General features: G+C 41.4%; 1 protein-coding gene across 1 annotated transcript in view; it reads left to right on the top strand.

The window, feature by feature from the left end:
* The window catches only part of LPAR3 (lysophosphatidic acid receptor 3), a 47,932-nt gene extending 35,269 nt beyond the window's left edge, over positions 1-12,663 (top strand). The window contains exon 2 of the mRNA XM_079697048.1: positions 11,958-12,663. Within this exon, the coding sequence (XP_079553174.1) occupies positions 11,958-12,289 (332 nt within the window). The 3' untranslated portion in view covers positions 12,290-12,663. The remainder of the gene's footprint in view (positions 1-11,957) is intronic.
* Positions 12,664-16,435: the final 3,772 nt, after the last annotated feature.

Here is a 16,435-nt window from a genome sequence, read left to right as displayed (position 1 = left end):
GTCACTTGGATTCTTTTTTTTCCCCACTTGGTAGCAGAAAGCATAACAAACACAAAATGAGTTATTGGAGAAGCTGGCTATTTAAGAACTAGTGGGGTGTATTTACAGCGGACTATCTACACATCTGCATGTAGAGAAGGAAGCTGTAGGTGAAACTCAGAATCAGCCAGTGTAGGAGCCAGAAGGAAACTTACAGGTCATTATGGTCCAAATCCCTTAATATACAGATGAAGAAACTGGAGGCAGAGACATAGAATTACCTTTTCAAATTACTCTAGTCCAGGGTCTGCATTTGAATCAAGATCCCTTACTTCTTCATTTAATAAGCTTCTATTAAGTACCTATTATGTGTATGGCACATGGCCAAGCACTGTGTATCCCAAGCTGAAGAAGGTGCAAAAGGGATCTCCTCTGAGGATGTCAGTGTAGCAGGGTAGCCAAAATAGGATAGAGTGTAATAGATTGTGTGTGCACACGCGTACACACAGGTGTGGGCCTATGACAGCGACCAAAGCTTTCACACTTCAGCAAGCTTTCACACTTTCACACAACAGCAACACACCAGATGTGTTCATAAATTGCCTGAGGAAGCACAGCAGGGGAAGTGTCCCACACCATCTGGGCAGTCAGAATGAACATTTTCTGAGTGTCTTCTGTGTTAGGCACTCTCCACCCATTATCGCAGTAGATCTCCCAAAAAATCCTGTCAGGTCAGTATCCTTCATGCTCATTCCATAGCTAAGAAGTGGAGGGAGGCTCAGGAAGGTGAACTGATTTGCCTGTGGGCATAAACCAGGATTTCAACTCTGGGTCTGCTTGATCTTTAGCCTATGCTCTTTTTTTTTTTTTTTTTTTTTTACTATAATAGGGATGGTAAGTGGATGTCATCTCAAGGGCAAATTCCAGCTGATTGCTAGAGGCTGAGCACTGTGCTGTGAAGGCTCCCAGGCCATCTGGGTTCAGAAGCACATAGTGGATTAATGATGGCGGCCATGGGAGTAGGACGGAAAGGGGTAGCCCTGAGTCAGGACTTCGTACTTCCTGAGCTATACCATACCGTCACTCTTCCAGGCCCAACTCTCTCTAAGTCAAGTCTCCTACATCCTGTTCCTTTCCTCTGAGCTCAAGATGGTATTTTGTGCCATCTGGGTGTCTAGAATCTTGTCTCCTAATCAGGTCAGCTTCCCTGTACATTGTCCCATGCTGCAACCCTTTTCAAAATTTTCAGCCCCATCAAAGATATCCCTTTTGCATTGCCTCACAACCCTGCTCCATGCTGATGACAGCTTATGTGATATGTAGATTATTACATGCCTACAGCTTAATATGTTCGTGTCTAGGTAAGGTGCAGGCCTTCCTAATTCAAAGAAGTGACTCCAGCAGAAAGAAGTTCAGACCCTTGGGCAGGCTAGCTGGGATCTGTCAGTCTTTAAGATTATACCAGACAAATAGCTGCTGACCTCACACCTTTTCTTAGATGCTGGAGAGCCCTTGATATAATAGTTAGTGAGGTACTGAGGTATTGTAGGTCCACGCATACGGTACTTAAAGAGGAATCTGGAGGTGGAGATGGTGTTTTCTTACTGTTGCAGTTTATGATTTCCAGCTGTTGCCCTGAGTTAGACACTACAATTAGGTCTAGGCTGTGGTTCTAGCTAGTATGCCTCTGCTTTAAATTTTATCTCATAACTCCTTGACAGCAAAGAATTTCAACTTTCCAAAGCTGGCCACAAGTTTGAAACAAGTGTCTAAAAGCAGTTGTTAGAGTCAAAAGATACAGCGGTAGTAACAACCGTGTTAAATGAATCATTTGTGGAATGCTTAACTGCTCATCATCTATTTGAAGTGTCTCAGTGTTTTTTGTTTTCTGCAGTAAAAATAAGTCAGGTTTACTCCAGGTATATATTTTCATTCCTTTCACATATGTGACAATCTATTTTCTGAATTATTGGACTTCTAAAACACTGTGGGTAAACAAGTATGAATTTGAATGCAAACCACATCTGGAGGTGTTATTTTTAAATTATTGAATAAATTCTTTAGTATCATAAGAGCATTTTTACTTGAATATTCTATTAGTATGTAACTTACACATTGTAATACTTCTAACCAAGAATAGCTATTAACTTTAAATTTTTACTTTTAAAATTCTTTTCAAATAAGAAGAGAGCTTCCATAGGATGAGGTTCCTAGCCTGATTTTTATGTAGAGTTGTAATTTTCTATTTTAGTAAATCAGACAGCCCTGTGGCTTAGTAGGTTAGCATTATTGCTGGTGCCCTGCTGTTTTTTCCTGGATTAAAAACAAAGAATAACAGAGTGAACATATTTAAAATATATCCTCTTGTTTGATGAAATGAGTAGCCTGTGTGCCAAAGTGAGACTATTCTGTGTGAGTGATTGCTTTTATCACTATGGATGTTTTATTTATGTGCCACTCACATGTCAAGTTTTCTTTTTAATTGTATGTATGAATTTTTAAACAGAGGAAAATAAGGCTAACTAGATGGAATAGAAAAGTATGAGTCCTAAAGAACAGGAGTCATACAACTTGAGGTCTGAATCTTCTATACATCTTGTCTGTCACCTAAACCCCAAGAACTATCTTAAATACATTGCAGTGAGGGGCCCTTCTCCCATATGGACTGGTATTCTTTCCTATAATGTATGTATCTTCTTTCATATAATGTAGCCATGAGGTGTTAACCAGGGTATTGTTTGAAATATTTTGAAAACTTCCAAATAAGGGGGATAGTGGTTGTAGATTATTTCAGCATAATATTGACTAGGGAGTTTGAAAGATTTTTGATTTCACTTGTCACCAATATTTTCAGTTGTAACAGTCTCTTCTAAAGTGTTAGACATTCCTTAACTTGATGTTTCTGATTACCTTAAATTGCAGTCATTAAATATCATTTCAGAACTTAATTGAATATTCTAGTGTATGATTCACTATACTTTAGAAACTTGTATTGAATTCATGATACTGGTTTTTGAGTACAGCACTGAAACTCATTGAATTACTAGAGGAAAGCTCAGTGGCAATCTAATTGGACTATTAGTGAGTCTCTTAAACAGGTACTGAAAGAACATAGAATATCATTAAAATAAAAAAAATAGGGCTTCCCTGGTGGCACAGTGGTTGGGGGTCCGCCTGCCGATGCAGGGGACACGGGTTCGTGCCCCGGCCCGGGAAGATCCCACATGCCGCGGAGTGGCTGGGCCCGTGAGGCCATGGCCGCTGAGCCTGCGCGTCCGGAGCCTGTGCTCTGCAACGGGAGAGGCCATGGCAGTGAGAGGCCCGCGTACCGCAAAAAAAAAAAAAAAAAAAAATGTTTCTTATCAACATAACTGACCTGTCACGTGGCACTAGAAGGATGTTATATTTGTTATTCAAATGTAATCATCTGGAAGACATTCACTCTTAGTGGCTGACACATGGCAGGTGGTTGCCTAGTAAGTATTTATTAATGAAAGAACATACGGCTTCAGTTCCACCTACTGCTGATGACTCCCAAGTTAACATTTCAATTTGGAGCTCTCAGAGTTCCGACCCACAGTTCTGGCTGCCTTCTACTCGTCTATGCCTCGAGGAGCCACAGATATTCTAAGTGCCCGATGCCTAAAATTGAATCACCATCTCTTCCTTCTAAGCCTATCCCTCCTCTCTCTCCCGCTTGGTTATCAGAATCCCATGCTACCCAGTCACCCTGGATTCTTTCCTCTCCCTCACTACCTAGATCCAGTTGTTTATACATCGAGTCTTACAGGTTTTCCTCCTTACCACCTCACTGACCTGGCTACGTCTCTCCAACTCCATCAGATCCTTAGACTTTCCACCTGAATTTTAGCTGGTCTTCAGAGGAGTCTCCATGCCTAGGTCAGTGGTCCTATACTTCACCCTACTAAAGCATTCCCCAGGGAGCTCGTTAAAACCGGAGATACCCAGATCATACCTTCATCAGTTTATCATTTGGTAGGTCTGGGTGGGACCCAGAAATCTGAATTTCAAGCAGTCAGCCCAGGTGATTGTGATGCAGGGGGAGCGTCACATACCTCCATTCCATCCTGAGCACTCAGACACAGGTTTGCTTTAAAATATAAGACTTATCCATGCTCTTGATTAAAAATCTTCAAAGAACTACCATTCTACAGCAGTCATTTTCAAACCTAGGCCAGCGAGGTTCCCAGGGGTTCCTCAGAGGTGCCTCAGTGTATGTATGTGTAGCGGGGAGCGGGGGGAGCACTGTAGTGTGAAGATCGGAGTGAATTCTCCAGGAAGATCTTTATTCAACTCCCCCCACCCCATCTCCTTCTTTAGTCAGAGCAGCTCTGATATTGGAGTTTAACAAGAGATTTTCTTTGGGAAGTCATCCTCTACTTAAAAAAAAAAATGATCTACAGAAGTAGGTTTCAATTTTTATTTTTTAATCAGGACCCCACAGTGAGAAATAATGTACATTCTCTATCATGGCCCAATACATACACATAGTTTTGTATGTAATTGAAACAAGTTTCATGAAACATACCATTACTATACTTGATGTATCCTGATGTTTTCTGTTCTATTTTATTTTTTAGAAAAAAGCTGGTTGCAACCTACTAAATTGATTTCACAAGCCACTGATGAGTTGCAACTGAGCCTGAAACACCTCAGCTCTTAACCTTTCTCATTAGGTTTCCTTTATGAACCGTGGAACCTAGAAATATTTTCTTAATCCTCCCATGACGGTGTATGACTCATACCATTCTAGGTGCTTGGGAGAGAGGTTAATTCATTACATACCACGGATACTTGAGGGCATTCACCTGATGAACTCCTGGTTGAAAAAAGACTTATGGGGTGTGTTCTATACAATAAATCCAAACTCCTGAGAACTGCCCACAGGGCCCTTCCAGGTCTGACCCATGTTCATCTTTCAGGCTTCATCTTACTTCCCTAGTAACCTTCCTGGGTTAAAACCATCCTAAACTGTTTGGAATTCCCCAAGTACATCATGCTACTTCTCACCTCTGCACAGTCATTCTTGACCTTCAATACTCAGCTCAACTGAGTGTCATTTCACCTGACACCTTCCTGGACAGTAATCAGAATCATCACGTCCTGTTTCCCTGCCTGTCAGTGCCTGAAGGGCAGGACGGCACACTGTTTGCATCAGCAAGTGCTGCAGCTCATGCGTTACCTGGCCCCATGTGGCCTCTTAATAAAGTTCAGTTATGTTCAATGGACTCATCGTCTCTGCTACTGAGTATGGAGCTCTATACTTCATTCTGAGGACACAGACAGGTATGAGGCACAGCCTACATGCTTAGGAAGCTTGCAATGGGCCCGAGAGACAGGACGTATGTATTAAAAACGACCTCAGAATAGCACAACGCTCAAGAGTTTGCATGGGGGAATCAGGCCTGGGTTCAAATTCTGACTCTTCTATTTGTTGGCTTCTGACTAAACCTAGGACAAACTCTTGAGCTGTTCTGAAGTTCAAATTCATCATATGTGAGACGGAAAATAAGAGTGGCAACTTCACAGGGCCATGAGTTTTAAACAATGGGTGTATGTAAAGCTCTAAGCACACTGCCCAGCCCAGAGCTCTTGGGAAATGTTAGAGTGGAATTAAGCAGGTAATATGCCCAGTGCCATGTGGATGTTGTAGGTGGAAAATGCCACAGGAGTTGAGAGGAGGGAATGGTCACTGTTTGTTGGACATATGGGAAAGGTCCAGTGGAGGAGCTAAGCTTAAAATGAAAAGTAGACCTTAGATTAGGAGCCAGGAAGGCATTCCTGGCAGGGCGAACCAGAGCGCCAACAAAGGCCAGTGGAGGACAGTATATGCCTTGCCTGTAGACTAGTTTCCCTGCTAGTGTTTGTACATTTCATTTATGCATAAGATGTACTCAAACATTCTGTCCAAATAGAAGCTGAAGGTATTGATCTGAAGGTGATTTTCTTGTTCTAAAGAATTCTGCCCCCTTTCTCTTTTCCATGACTTTTTGCCAAGTGTGTATGGAGTCTACAATTTTGCTGACAGGATCAGCTTGATTAAACCATTTTGGTCAGCATAGAAAAATGGTTTGTAAAACTGGCCATGCATCATAATCACCCAGGGAACTTTTTAGTACTGCAGATTTCCATGTACCACCCCAGAGAGTCTGACCATTGGCTCTGATCTAGGACCAGGAGATCTGCATTATTAAAAAAGCTCCCCTGGGAATTTGATGGCCAGCCAGCTTTGGGAACTGGTAGCTCAGAGAATTCATCTTAATCAGTTTTTAGCCATACTGTCTGATAATGGTGTATGGGAAACTAATACGTTGAATTTGTTTGAATTTTATGGGGAGTTGATACTCATAGTTTGTAGAATTTAGCAGTTTTCTACTTGGAAAAGAGTTCAGAAGCCACTTAACCCTCTCTCTCTCATTTAGGAAAAATCTCTTCCCTTTGTACATCTCAGGATGATCTGGGCAAAGTAAATACCCTGGCCAAGGGAGGCTCTCTATCTGCCGAACAACAAATTCCTCTCCTAATAGCTTCATTTCCTTAAAAAGAAGTCTTACATTCACATTCTGCCTTTTGGTACTTTTCCATTTGTCTCAGGGTGACCTTCAAGATAAGTCATGCTTCTCTCTATGTGATGGCCCTTCAGGTCTTTGGGAATAGTTAACATAATGTGGTTTTCCTTTGCCTTTTCTTTTCCAAGAGAAACATGCTTGATTTCTTCCATCAGTTCCCAGATAGATACCTTTAGATCTGCTCCTACTTGTTAATGCCTGATTTAGGGGAAAAAAAAAAAAGATCCGGGCTTGGCATATGTCTCTTTGAAAGCCTTGTTTGGTCCCAGCTCTCTTGGTCTGAGCATTGAGTTTAAATACTCAAAAAACATTCATCTTAGTTTTTTCCTCTAGAAATTTTTGGAAATTGATAAGGGACTGACTGATATATATTTCTCAGGATGTACCCTCTGCCCCTCTTTTAAGAACTGGGACAGACAGAAACATTTGTATGTTTCTGACATCTCCCACATTCTCCAAGTGTTCTCCAAAAAGACGGATTCCCAAGGCCAAAACCATTCCTGACATTTTCTTCTCTTTTAAATGTTTTTGGGGACCTCATATATGCTGCTGCTGACATACAGTAAAAACTCCCAAGGAATGAGCTGTTTAGATAAACTGTGCCCCCGCTCTGAGATGTGTTTGGAGGTAGAGCTTGGCCACTGGTGGAGGAGTTGGGGAGCTGCAGTTTCCCAGGGTTCCTGCTCGGCGTGCAATCATCACCTCAGACAGCACCGCTGAAGCACCCATCAGCAGTGCAGTGTGTGGCAGCTGTTCTGTCAGAGACTTGCCTTTTGTTGTTCTTGGAAACGGTGTAAAGAAAAAGTCAGCAGATTTTTTTTTTTTTTGATAAATTTTATTTATTTATTTTTGGCTGCATTGGGTTTCCGTTGCTGCGCACGGGCTTTCTCTAGTTGCGGCAAGCAGGGGCTGCTCTTCGTTGCAGTGAGGGGGCTTCTCATTGTGGTGGCTTCTCTTGTTGCGGAGCACGGGCTCTAGGCACACGGGCTTCCGTAGTTGTGGCACGTGGGCTTAGTAGTTGTGGCGCGCGGGCTCTAGAGTGCAGGTTCAGTAGTTGTGGCGCGCGGGCTTAGTTGCTCCGCAGCATGTAGGATCTTCCCGGACCAGGGCTCGAACCCTTTTCCCCTGCATTGGCAGGCGGATTCTTAACCACTGTGCCACCAGGGAAGCCCCAGGTCAGCAGATTTTTGTTGCTCTTCTTACCTGTATTTTTGTTGAAATTCTTTCTCCTTTCTTTCCTCCCCCTCCCTTCCTTCCTTCTTTCCTTCTTCATCGTTTTTGCTTCCTCCCTCCCTCCCTCCCTCCCTTCCTTCCTTCCTTTGCCAGAAATTCTTTCTGTTAGCAAAGCAAAGAATGACTTGGTTGTGATATACTGTATGCAGTTTCACAGTCAGGTATGATATTCTATGAACGGGACTTTAAAGGTCAGAAGTACCCTCCCCGCTTCCCCATCACTTACTTTAGAAATAATATCCTTTGCAGCTCACTGCTGAGCAGCCTAGCATGTGAAAAGAAGCACAGGCCCTGGGGCCAGGCTGCCTGTTCAAATCCTGGCCCTTCCACTTATCATGGCTTTGAGCAGGTTACCAATTTCTCTGTGGTTCACTTTCCTCAGGTTTAAAATGAGGGTTTTATATATATAAATGAGAGTTATATGTGTGTGTGTGTGTGTGTGTGTGTGTGTGTGTGTGTGTAATAGTACCTATTTCCAAGGGTTGCTATGAGGATTAAATGGTTAATTCATATAAAATGCTTACAAGAGTGCCTGGTGTATAACCATTGCTCAGTGAAAAGTGTGTCAGTGTTGACTGAATGAATTATTTTATGAAATTCAATGCAAAAGGAAAATGTATGTGAAGTACCACATTATGACAAACAGGGCATCAATTTGAAGATTTATTTAGAGTGTTTAGGTCCCCTGATTAATCCAAACTAGAATTTTATGCTAGGGAAAAAAGCTTTAATGATTTTTAAAAATCCAATTTTAAAAACAGTCTTTAGGAAAACATGTTGGCAATTTACTTTTATCCTTTTTTCTGACATGTGTGTGAAATATATCATTCAAACAAAATTATATAAGATATATGTACAGTTTAAAGAATAACACTTAAAAGAATATTAAAAATTTAAAACACCTGTGTACTTGCCACCCAATTTAATAGAACATTTTCAGTGTCTTTAGAACCTCTTTGTGCCCTATCCTGGTGGCCCCCTCTCTCCTGTAGAAATAACCATATTATAAATTTCGTGTTAATCATCTTGCTTTTCTTCATGGTTTTAGCACATATGGTTATAATGTTAGACATCAAATTATTTAGATTCACTTTTTTAACTATACAATTAACATTGATTTTGATTATTAGTATACCGTTGACCCTTGAACAACAGGGGTTTGAACTGAGCGAGTCCATTTATGTGCAGAATTTTTTCAGTAAATACATGCTACAGTGCTACATAATCTGATCTGAGGTTGGTTGTATCTACAGATGTGGAATCATAGATACGAGGGCCAAATGTAAAGTTATATACGGATTTTCGACTGTGCAGGGGTCAGTGCCCCTAACCCTTGTGTTGTTTAAGGATCAACTTATCTGGATTCATTTCCAGCATCTTAATTTTTTCTTTATCCCATTTTTCTATGTTTCCCTCCTTTGTTATGCATTGAGACTTTTTTTTTTTTTTTTTTTTGCGGTATGCGGGCCTCTCACTGTTGTGGCCTCTCCCGTTGTGGAGCACAGGCTCCGGACATGCAGCCTCAGCGGCCATGGCTCACGGGCCCAGCTGCTCCGCAGCATGTGGGATCTTCCCGGATCAGGGCACGAACCCATGTCCCCTGCATCGGCAGGCGGACTCTCAACCACTGCGCCACCAGGGAAGCCCGAGACTTTTTTTTTTTCCTTTCCTTTACTTGCATCCTTCCCCCTCCATTGGTTTAGAAGTTATATACACTATTAAATTTTGACATGCGTATTTAACTAAGTATAAAGTTTATCAATATTTCTCCCTCCTACCCATTAACACAAAAACCTTGGAACACTCCCACTAGGATTTCTTTGGAATTCTGCAATCTCACACAAAAAGGACTCTTCACATCAAATTTGGTAGCTACATCTTTTGATGTCTGCTTTGTTTAGTTCTTCCCTCCTGACAACATAGTAACCCTGTCTCAGAAATGGCAGAGAGAACAAAAGTGTTACTTCTATGGGAAATACAGACCACTGGAGCTGGATGCAGCCTTAAAGGTTATCTAAATTAGTGTTTTTCAAACTTTTTGACTAATTCCAACAGTCAAAAATAATATTTTATTTTATAACCAATGCACACATAAATATAGTATATAAAACTGAAACAAAAGTTTCATGAAACAATACTTCTCTTGGTCTGTGTAATATACTCTGAGCTATTCCATTCCATTTGCATTTCCATTCTTTCGTTAAAAAAAAAAAAGAAACTTTTCCCAATTCATTAAATTGATTGCATACTCACTAAGGTGCCTTGGCCCACAGTTTGAAAAACCCAGAACTTGCCTAACATCCTCAGTTTACAGTTTAAGAAGATGAAGCCCAGACCGATGACATGGATCTCCCAGAGTTGTACAGTAAGTGAAGAATTAGGACCCAAATCCCTGATATTTTATCTCTAAGTTCACTTCTTTCTTCACATATGTCAGCCAAACCCAAAATAATACAGGATGGAGAAAAAAGGGAGCCATTGGAGAGCTGTAGTTATGAAATGGGAACTGAAACCCCCTGAGAACTCCTGCACATCTACTTTTGGCAGATGTCTTTGACAAAGCATCTCATGATAACCACTGCTGAGTGAACCCAACACGGTATTAGACACCCCTTTTCATTACCTCTGACTCTTAACAACCACTTCATAAATCGGGATCATTATCCTTATTAAATAAGGGAATGAAGGCTCAGAAGAGTAATTTGCCTCACTAGCAGCGTGTAAGGTGAGGGGCTGGGCGTAGCTGTCTGACCCCATAGCTCATGGAGTTTCACGGCCTCATACTGCCTCTTTATAATTCTTGACTTGACTTGCTTATTATTATATCTCTCAGAAGGAAGATAAAGCACCAAGAGGAATACTGTCCAGGTCTGACTCTAAGCAGGAAGGGTAACTAGTTGGTGATACGGTTCACAGACTCGCTTGTTCGTTCTATCTCTCCCATTAGCACTTTTGTTCCCGCACTGCAGGGTCTTCACCTCATTCACTGCATAGTACAGTTCTTGGCACATTGAAACCTCACAATGACTATTTGTTCAGTGGATAAGTAAGGGCCTTCAGAAATCAGAAGGACTTTGGGAGAAAGAAACCACGTCCCAGTATGGAGGCAGGTCCCATAGTGGCCCAGTGTACAGCCTGTGGAGGAAGACTGCCTAGGTTCAAAATTCAATGTCCCTTACAAGCTATTTGCCTTTAAGCAAGTTACTGAACTTCTCTTGTGCCTCAGTTTCCTGAGGATGATAATGATGTCTATTTCAGAGTGTGGTTCTATGAGTTAATAAAGGGAAGCATTGATGTGTTAGCTGTCATTGTTATCTGATGTTACGATGACTAAGTAGGGAAATATTGAACATGTGTCTCATATTTTAGGAAAAACATACCAGAAAGTTTGAGGTAAGCTAAGTATGATCATATGGGTAGAGACTCAGAACAGACCCCCCATTCGTGTGCCATTGGTGCTAAAATTATGCTAAATAAATAAATGTGCTAATAAAAAGCACATCTCTATCTCATCATGAAAGAGAAAGATTTATTTCTGACAAAAATATCTCATCCTAGAACAGATTATTAAAGGAGATGGCCTATGAATATGTCAAAAAGAATTTAGTGCTTACTCAGCAGCAACTTGAATTTGTAAAGAATACAGTTTTTGAGCAGGTGACTTGATTAAAAGACTAGGAGACTCCCATAGATGCAATGCATCTTATTTTCAGGAAAACATTTGGAACGTCTGATTTGGAGAACAGTAGAGTGCAGGGTTAAGTGTGTGAGGCTTCCCCACATAGACCCTGGGATTTGACCTCAGTTTTCTCACCTGCAGAGTGTGGATAATGACTGCACAGCCTCCTAGTGTGATTCAGAGAACAAACAGAAATAAGGTCCGTGTTGTGCTCAATAAGTAAGAGATAAGTGTAAGCCCCTAATTACGGTACCTGGGTAAGCAGATAAGAAGGTGAAGTGGAACGTGGTTAAGAGTCTGTTTGCTTCTAATAAGCCCAGTCTCAAATGCTCAGAGGAAGGCTGGAAGTTTGCTTTGCAGTTGTCAGAACAAATCCTCAAGGTCCCTTGACACCCCGGACCGAAGACTGGGCGAGAAGAAACCCAAATAATTAGCCTGAGGTCTGAGTGCCTGTTGCTTCCTCTCTCTCCCTCCAGGGGCCTTTGTCGTGTGCTGGACACCAGGTCTGGTGGTTCTGCTGCTCGATGGCCTGAACTGCACGTGGTGCAACGTGCAGCATGTGAAAAGGTGGTTCCTGCTGCTGGCGCTGCTTAACTCCGTCATGAACCCCATCATCTACTCCTACAAGGATGAGGACATGTACAGCACCATGAAGAGGATGCTCTGCTGCTTCTCGCAGGAGAAGAACCCAGAGAGGCGGCCCTCCCACATCCCCTCCATGGTCCTCAGCCAGAGCGACACGGGGGGCAGCCAGTATATGGAGGATAACAGCAACCGAGACCAGGTCTGCAACAAGAGCAGCTCCTAGGCTTCAATGCCCCTCTGCCTGGCCCAGCCTCCTCTGGGAGAACTGTTCAGAATGGTTACCTGTCTCCAACTAAGCCCACGTACAGTGTTATTTGAGCTCTGAATGAATCATTGGGAAATTTCTTTAAAAATTGTTTTTCATCATTTAAAAGCATGGGCAGGAAAGAGAGGACACAATGCATTTAGAGAAAACGCACAGAAAGAGGGAAGGCAGCATGGTGGATTCCTGCCTGACATCCTGTGAACCCCTTGGAGCATCGCCCACCAGGCCATGCATCCTGGGCTCTGCCACCATCTTGTAGCCATTCTCTTTGTGTTTCTGAAGGATGCTGTTAAAGGGCTTAGGCCAAAATAAATAAAAATGTCACTTGAGCCACCTTATGTAGCTGCTTGGAAAGCCTATGTAGTTCTTTCTGCATGCATTTGAAATTTTAAAAAATGCTTCAACAGTGATGTTTTTCTCCTCAAACAAATCATGGCCAGTAGCTAGGTGTGCAATAGCAATCTCAGAATAACAAATCAGTCAGGGCTCCAGATTAATTAACTTGATTTTTAACTGAAAGAACATTCTGAGGAAAAAGATTTACTTTGAAGTAATAACAAAAAAGGTAAACGTTAAAAACTCTTCTTGCAGGAAAAAGAAAAAGAGGCCTTGACGTGGTCCTCTCAGTGTGCGTGCGTGTGTACACACACCTGTATATTTACACACTTCGAATTTGTATTTAAATGCATCACAGACAGTGATGGTGAAATAAATTTACTGACCACCTAGACTTTCCAGTCTAGGACTACAGTTGTAGAAATGACCTGTTGTGCCCTAAAATAGAAAGAGGTGATTTGTTTGAAAACAGATATTCAGCAGGGTAAAAAAGTACATTAGCATGCGGGCTGAGTTCCTTGCATATAGGATCAAATATGAGCTTAAATGAGTCTTTCTATCCAGTTCCTTCCATGCCACTGGTGACTTGTCAGATTTAGTATTTAGAATAATTTTCACACCTCATATTTTACCCCCAATTATTGACATGTTTCCACTACTTGTTTTACTTGTGGAATGAATTTTGATCTGGGTTCTATTTGAAAGTTTTCTCCTTCAAAGACCTAAGTAGGCAACATGAAAGGCAAGTCAGTAAGAAAAAAAAAATTTTATATACATAGGCTACTGACCAGAGTTTTCTATGTAAAGCATATAGAGTATCTTCTGATTCTAAAATGAGAATAACTTCAAGGCAGATATTATAGTATTTATGTAGTTTGCAAAAGAAGTTTACATTTTTTTTTTGCTATTGTGGTGTAACATTTATGTGCAAGAACTACTTGTAATAAAAGGATTTGAGAAGTCATGCTTTTAGATATAATGGCCTAAAATAGAGAGTAGTATGATTTAAAGGTATAGATCTCACAAACTGTGTAGTAAGTGGGTCTATCTGAAGCTTATACCAAAGCTACCTATAAAATAAAATTAAAAAAGAGGATCTGTTTTCTGTTGTTGGAGGTGCATTATTACTTTGTGTATTTTCTAAGTAAAAATATAGTTTGTGGTAGCTATGACACGTTTCTATTGCAGAAGAAAAATCAGATTTGCCAGGAAGTACATACTCTCAGTGTTTTATATAAGCATTTTGAATCTGCATCTGGGCAAAGGGTGGAGAATTGAGATTGAATTCCCATCCCTGAATAGCTACTAAGGGATCTTTAAAGGTTTTATTTTGAGCAAAGCACCATTTTTAGTACCCTGCAGCAGAATGTCATGTTCAGAATGGTGTCTGGAAGGGATCCAACTATGGAGACTTAGGGTGGAAATATATAGCTTTTGCTTTTATGCACACACATATCTCAGCACTTGTGCAAGAGTAGAGTCATGTATATTTGCAGATGACAAGTGCCAGCCATCACAGGGCTCACCAAGAACACAGCAAAACCATCTCTTAGTTGGGGAAAAAAAACAAGGAAAGAATGTTCCTATTCAAGTCCTAGGACCCCGAGTTTATCTGCAAGTCACTGTGATGATGATTCTAAAAATTTGATCTAGACCTTTTCAGACCAGCCCTTGACTCAAAGCATGGGCTACTCCTGAGCCAAGCAAGATTTCATTTTCTCCTTAGATTTGTAGCACTGTCCAAGGTGTTCTGTTAAATCTATATGGGTGAGAGAGTTTAGTCCTTCATGAAGACTGCCTGCTTGGAAAGAAAGAATTTTTTGGAAGTAAACTGAAGTTTCTTGGTGACATTTTTTTTTAAGTGACTGGTAGACTTGAGGCCATAATGTAACTTTTAGAAGCCCTAAGCACTGAAATGATTATGCCTCCATTTGTGTAATTCCAAATAAAAACAGTACTTAACCATAGAACAAATGTAAGCCTTGAACAAAACTCTAATTTCCTTCACAGTTAGCACTTTGATGCTTTTTATAAATGTTGACAATCAAAATTTAGCAATTTCGATGCCGCTGCTGCCCTGGCACCCTGAGTTTGGATGGCCCAGGATCAGGGCCTGGGAGAGCCCAGCAGCAGCAGCAGCATCAGGCAGTGAGGGGACCGGGGAGGCATGGGGGATGCAGCTCTTTTCATCTTCTGGTGCTGCCCCACATGGACTACAAGGCATGCCATGCCCCGTGCTTGTAGACTAACTGTAGGAGGTTGAGAGTGTTTTGTTCTTATTAGCTCACCAATTCTCTAATCATTCAGGGAGTGCGGGCAATAAGAATGCTTGGCCCTCTTTTAATTGATTGACTAGGCATAATGAAAGCAAGCCCCATGAAGGCATTCATGAAGGTGACTTAATGACAAACACAAGCCCTGTTAGAACCTGGAGTGAAAATAACCAGAGCATTGTTCTACACGATGATGCATCTCCTGGCATACTAAAAAGAATTTAAAACACACAAAGACAGATCTGACTTCTGGGATGTTTACCAGAGAATTCTATCCCCTTGGTGGACCACTAAATGTGAGCTTAAATTGGAAACTCCTAGAGCTCCTTCCAACTTTACACACTGTCTTTCAGGCATAGGAGTTGGGGTTAGAATCACTTAAAGACATGAAGGAGCTTTAAGAGAGATGCATTTTGTGAGGGATGCTCTGCCGAACACGTCACATAATTTACAATACTCATAATGTAAGACTGGTTTTCACAGAGGAGTAAACATTAGGATGGGAGATGCTGTTGCTGTAGGGTTTTTTTTTTTTCTTTTTGGCCCTAATCCTCTATCTATTTTTACATCATTCTCTCTAGAGCCTTTTAGAGTGTGCTCTCTCCTAAATTAATAGATGGTAAAGTTTTAATGGCAGTGGTTATGGGTTCAGAGTATTTTATTATATATAACTTCTGAGATAAGGTTTATGGTGCAAACAATAGGACAACGGTCACTAAAATCACATGGGGAGATTCTGGTACACGTGAATAAGAGGGTGGGTCATGTTATATATATAATGCAGTACCTCTGCATGTCAATCCATGAACATGGTTTGCAATTTACTGGGTCAGCCAAGTTTGGAATTTGCAGTTCTTGCCAGCTTTTTTTTTTTTTTTTTTTTGCAGTACACGGGCCTCTCACTATTGTGGCCTCTCCTGTTGCGGAGCACAGGCTCCGGACGCGCAGGCTCAGCGGCCATGGCTCATGGGCCCAGCCACTCCACGGCATGTGGGATCTTCCTGGACCAGGGCACGAACCCGTGTCCCCTAGCATCGGCAGGCGGACTCTCAACCACTGTGCCACCAGGGAAGCCCTTGCCAGCTTTTTAGAGAGTTTCAACTTTATAAAAATTTTTCTGTATTAGCAACTTCAAGTTTACATAATTCAAATTTCCAAAAGCTGCATCTGTATTGTATTTGTTACTGAGATTAGCACTTACACATTCTTTGTTAGTCGTAAGGTCGTATTGAAGAAAAGGGGGTGGCACCTGTCAGAAGTCCATGTTACATCTTTGTGCATATTAGAAAACACTGTCCCTTCCTCAAGACACTTTACCTGCATCTATTGGAAAGCATCTAATACATTTTGTATTAGAACTTTTGTTAGAACTTTACTACTACTTGTCAGACAACTTCCTAACACATAAGCGTGTTCACAGTATGATTGGCACACATAGAGTTGTTCAGTTCACCACTCACCCAAATGTAATGACAACCATCTTAAAGAAAGCACA

Source organism: Hyperoodon ampullatus (assembly GCF_949752795.1).
Source record: "Hyperoodon ampullatus genome assembly, chromosome: 2".
Lineage (NCBI taxonomy): Eukaryota > Metazoa > Chordata > Mammalia > Artiodactyla > Ziphiidae > Hyperoodon > Hyperoodon ampullatus.
The sequence above is the reverse complement of the archived record's forward strand: the minus strand, read 5'-3'. Positions and strand labels throughout refer to the sequence as shown.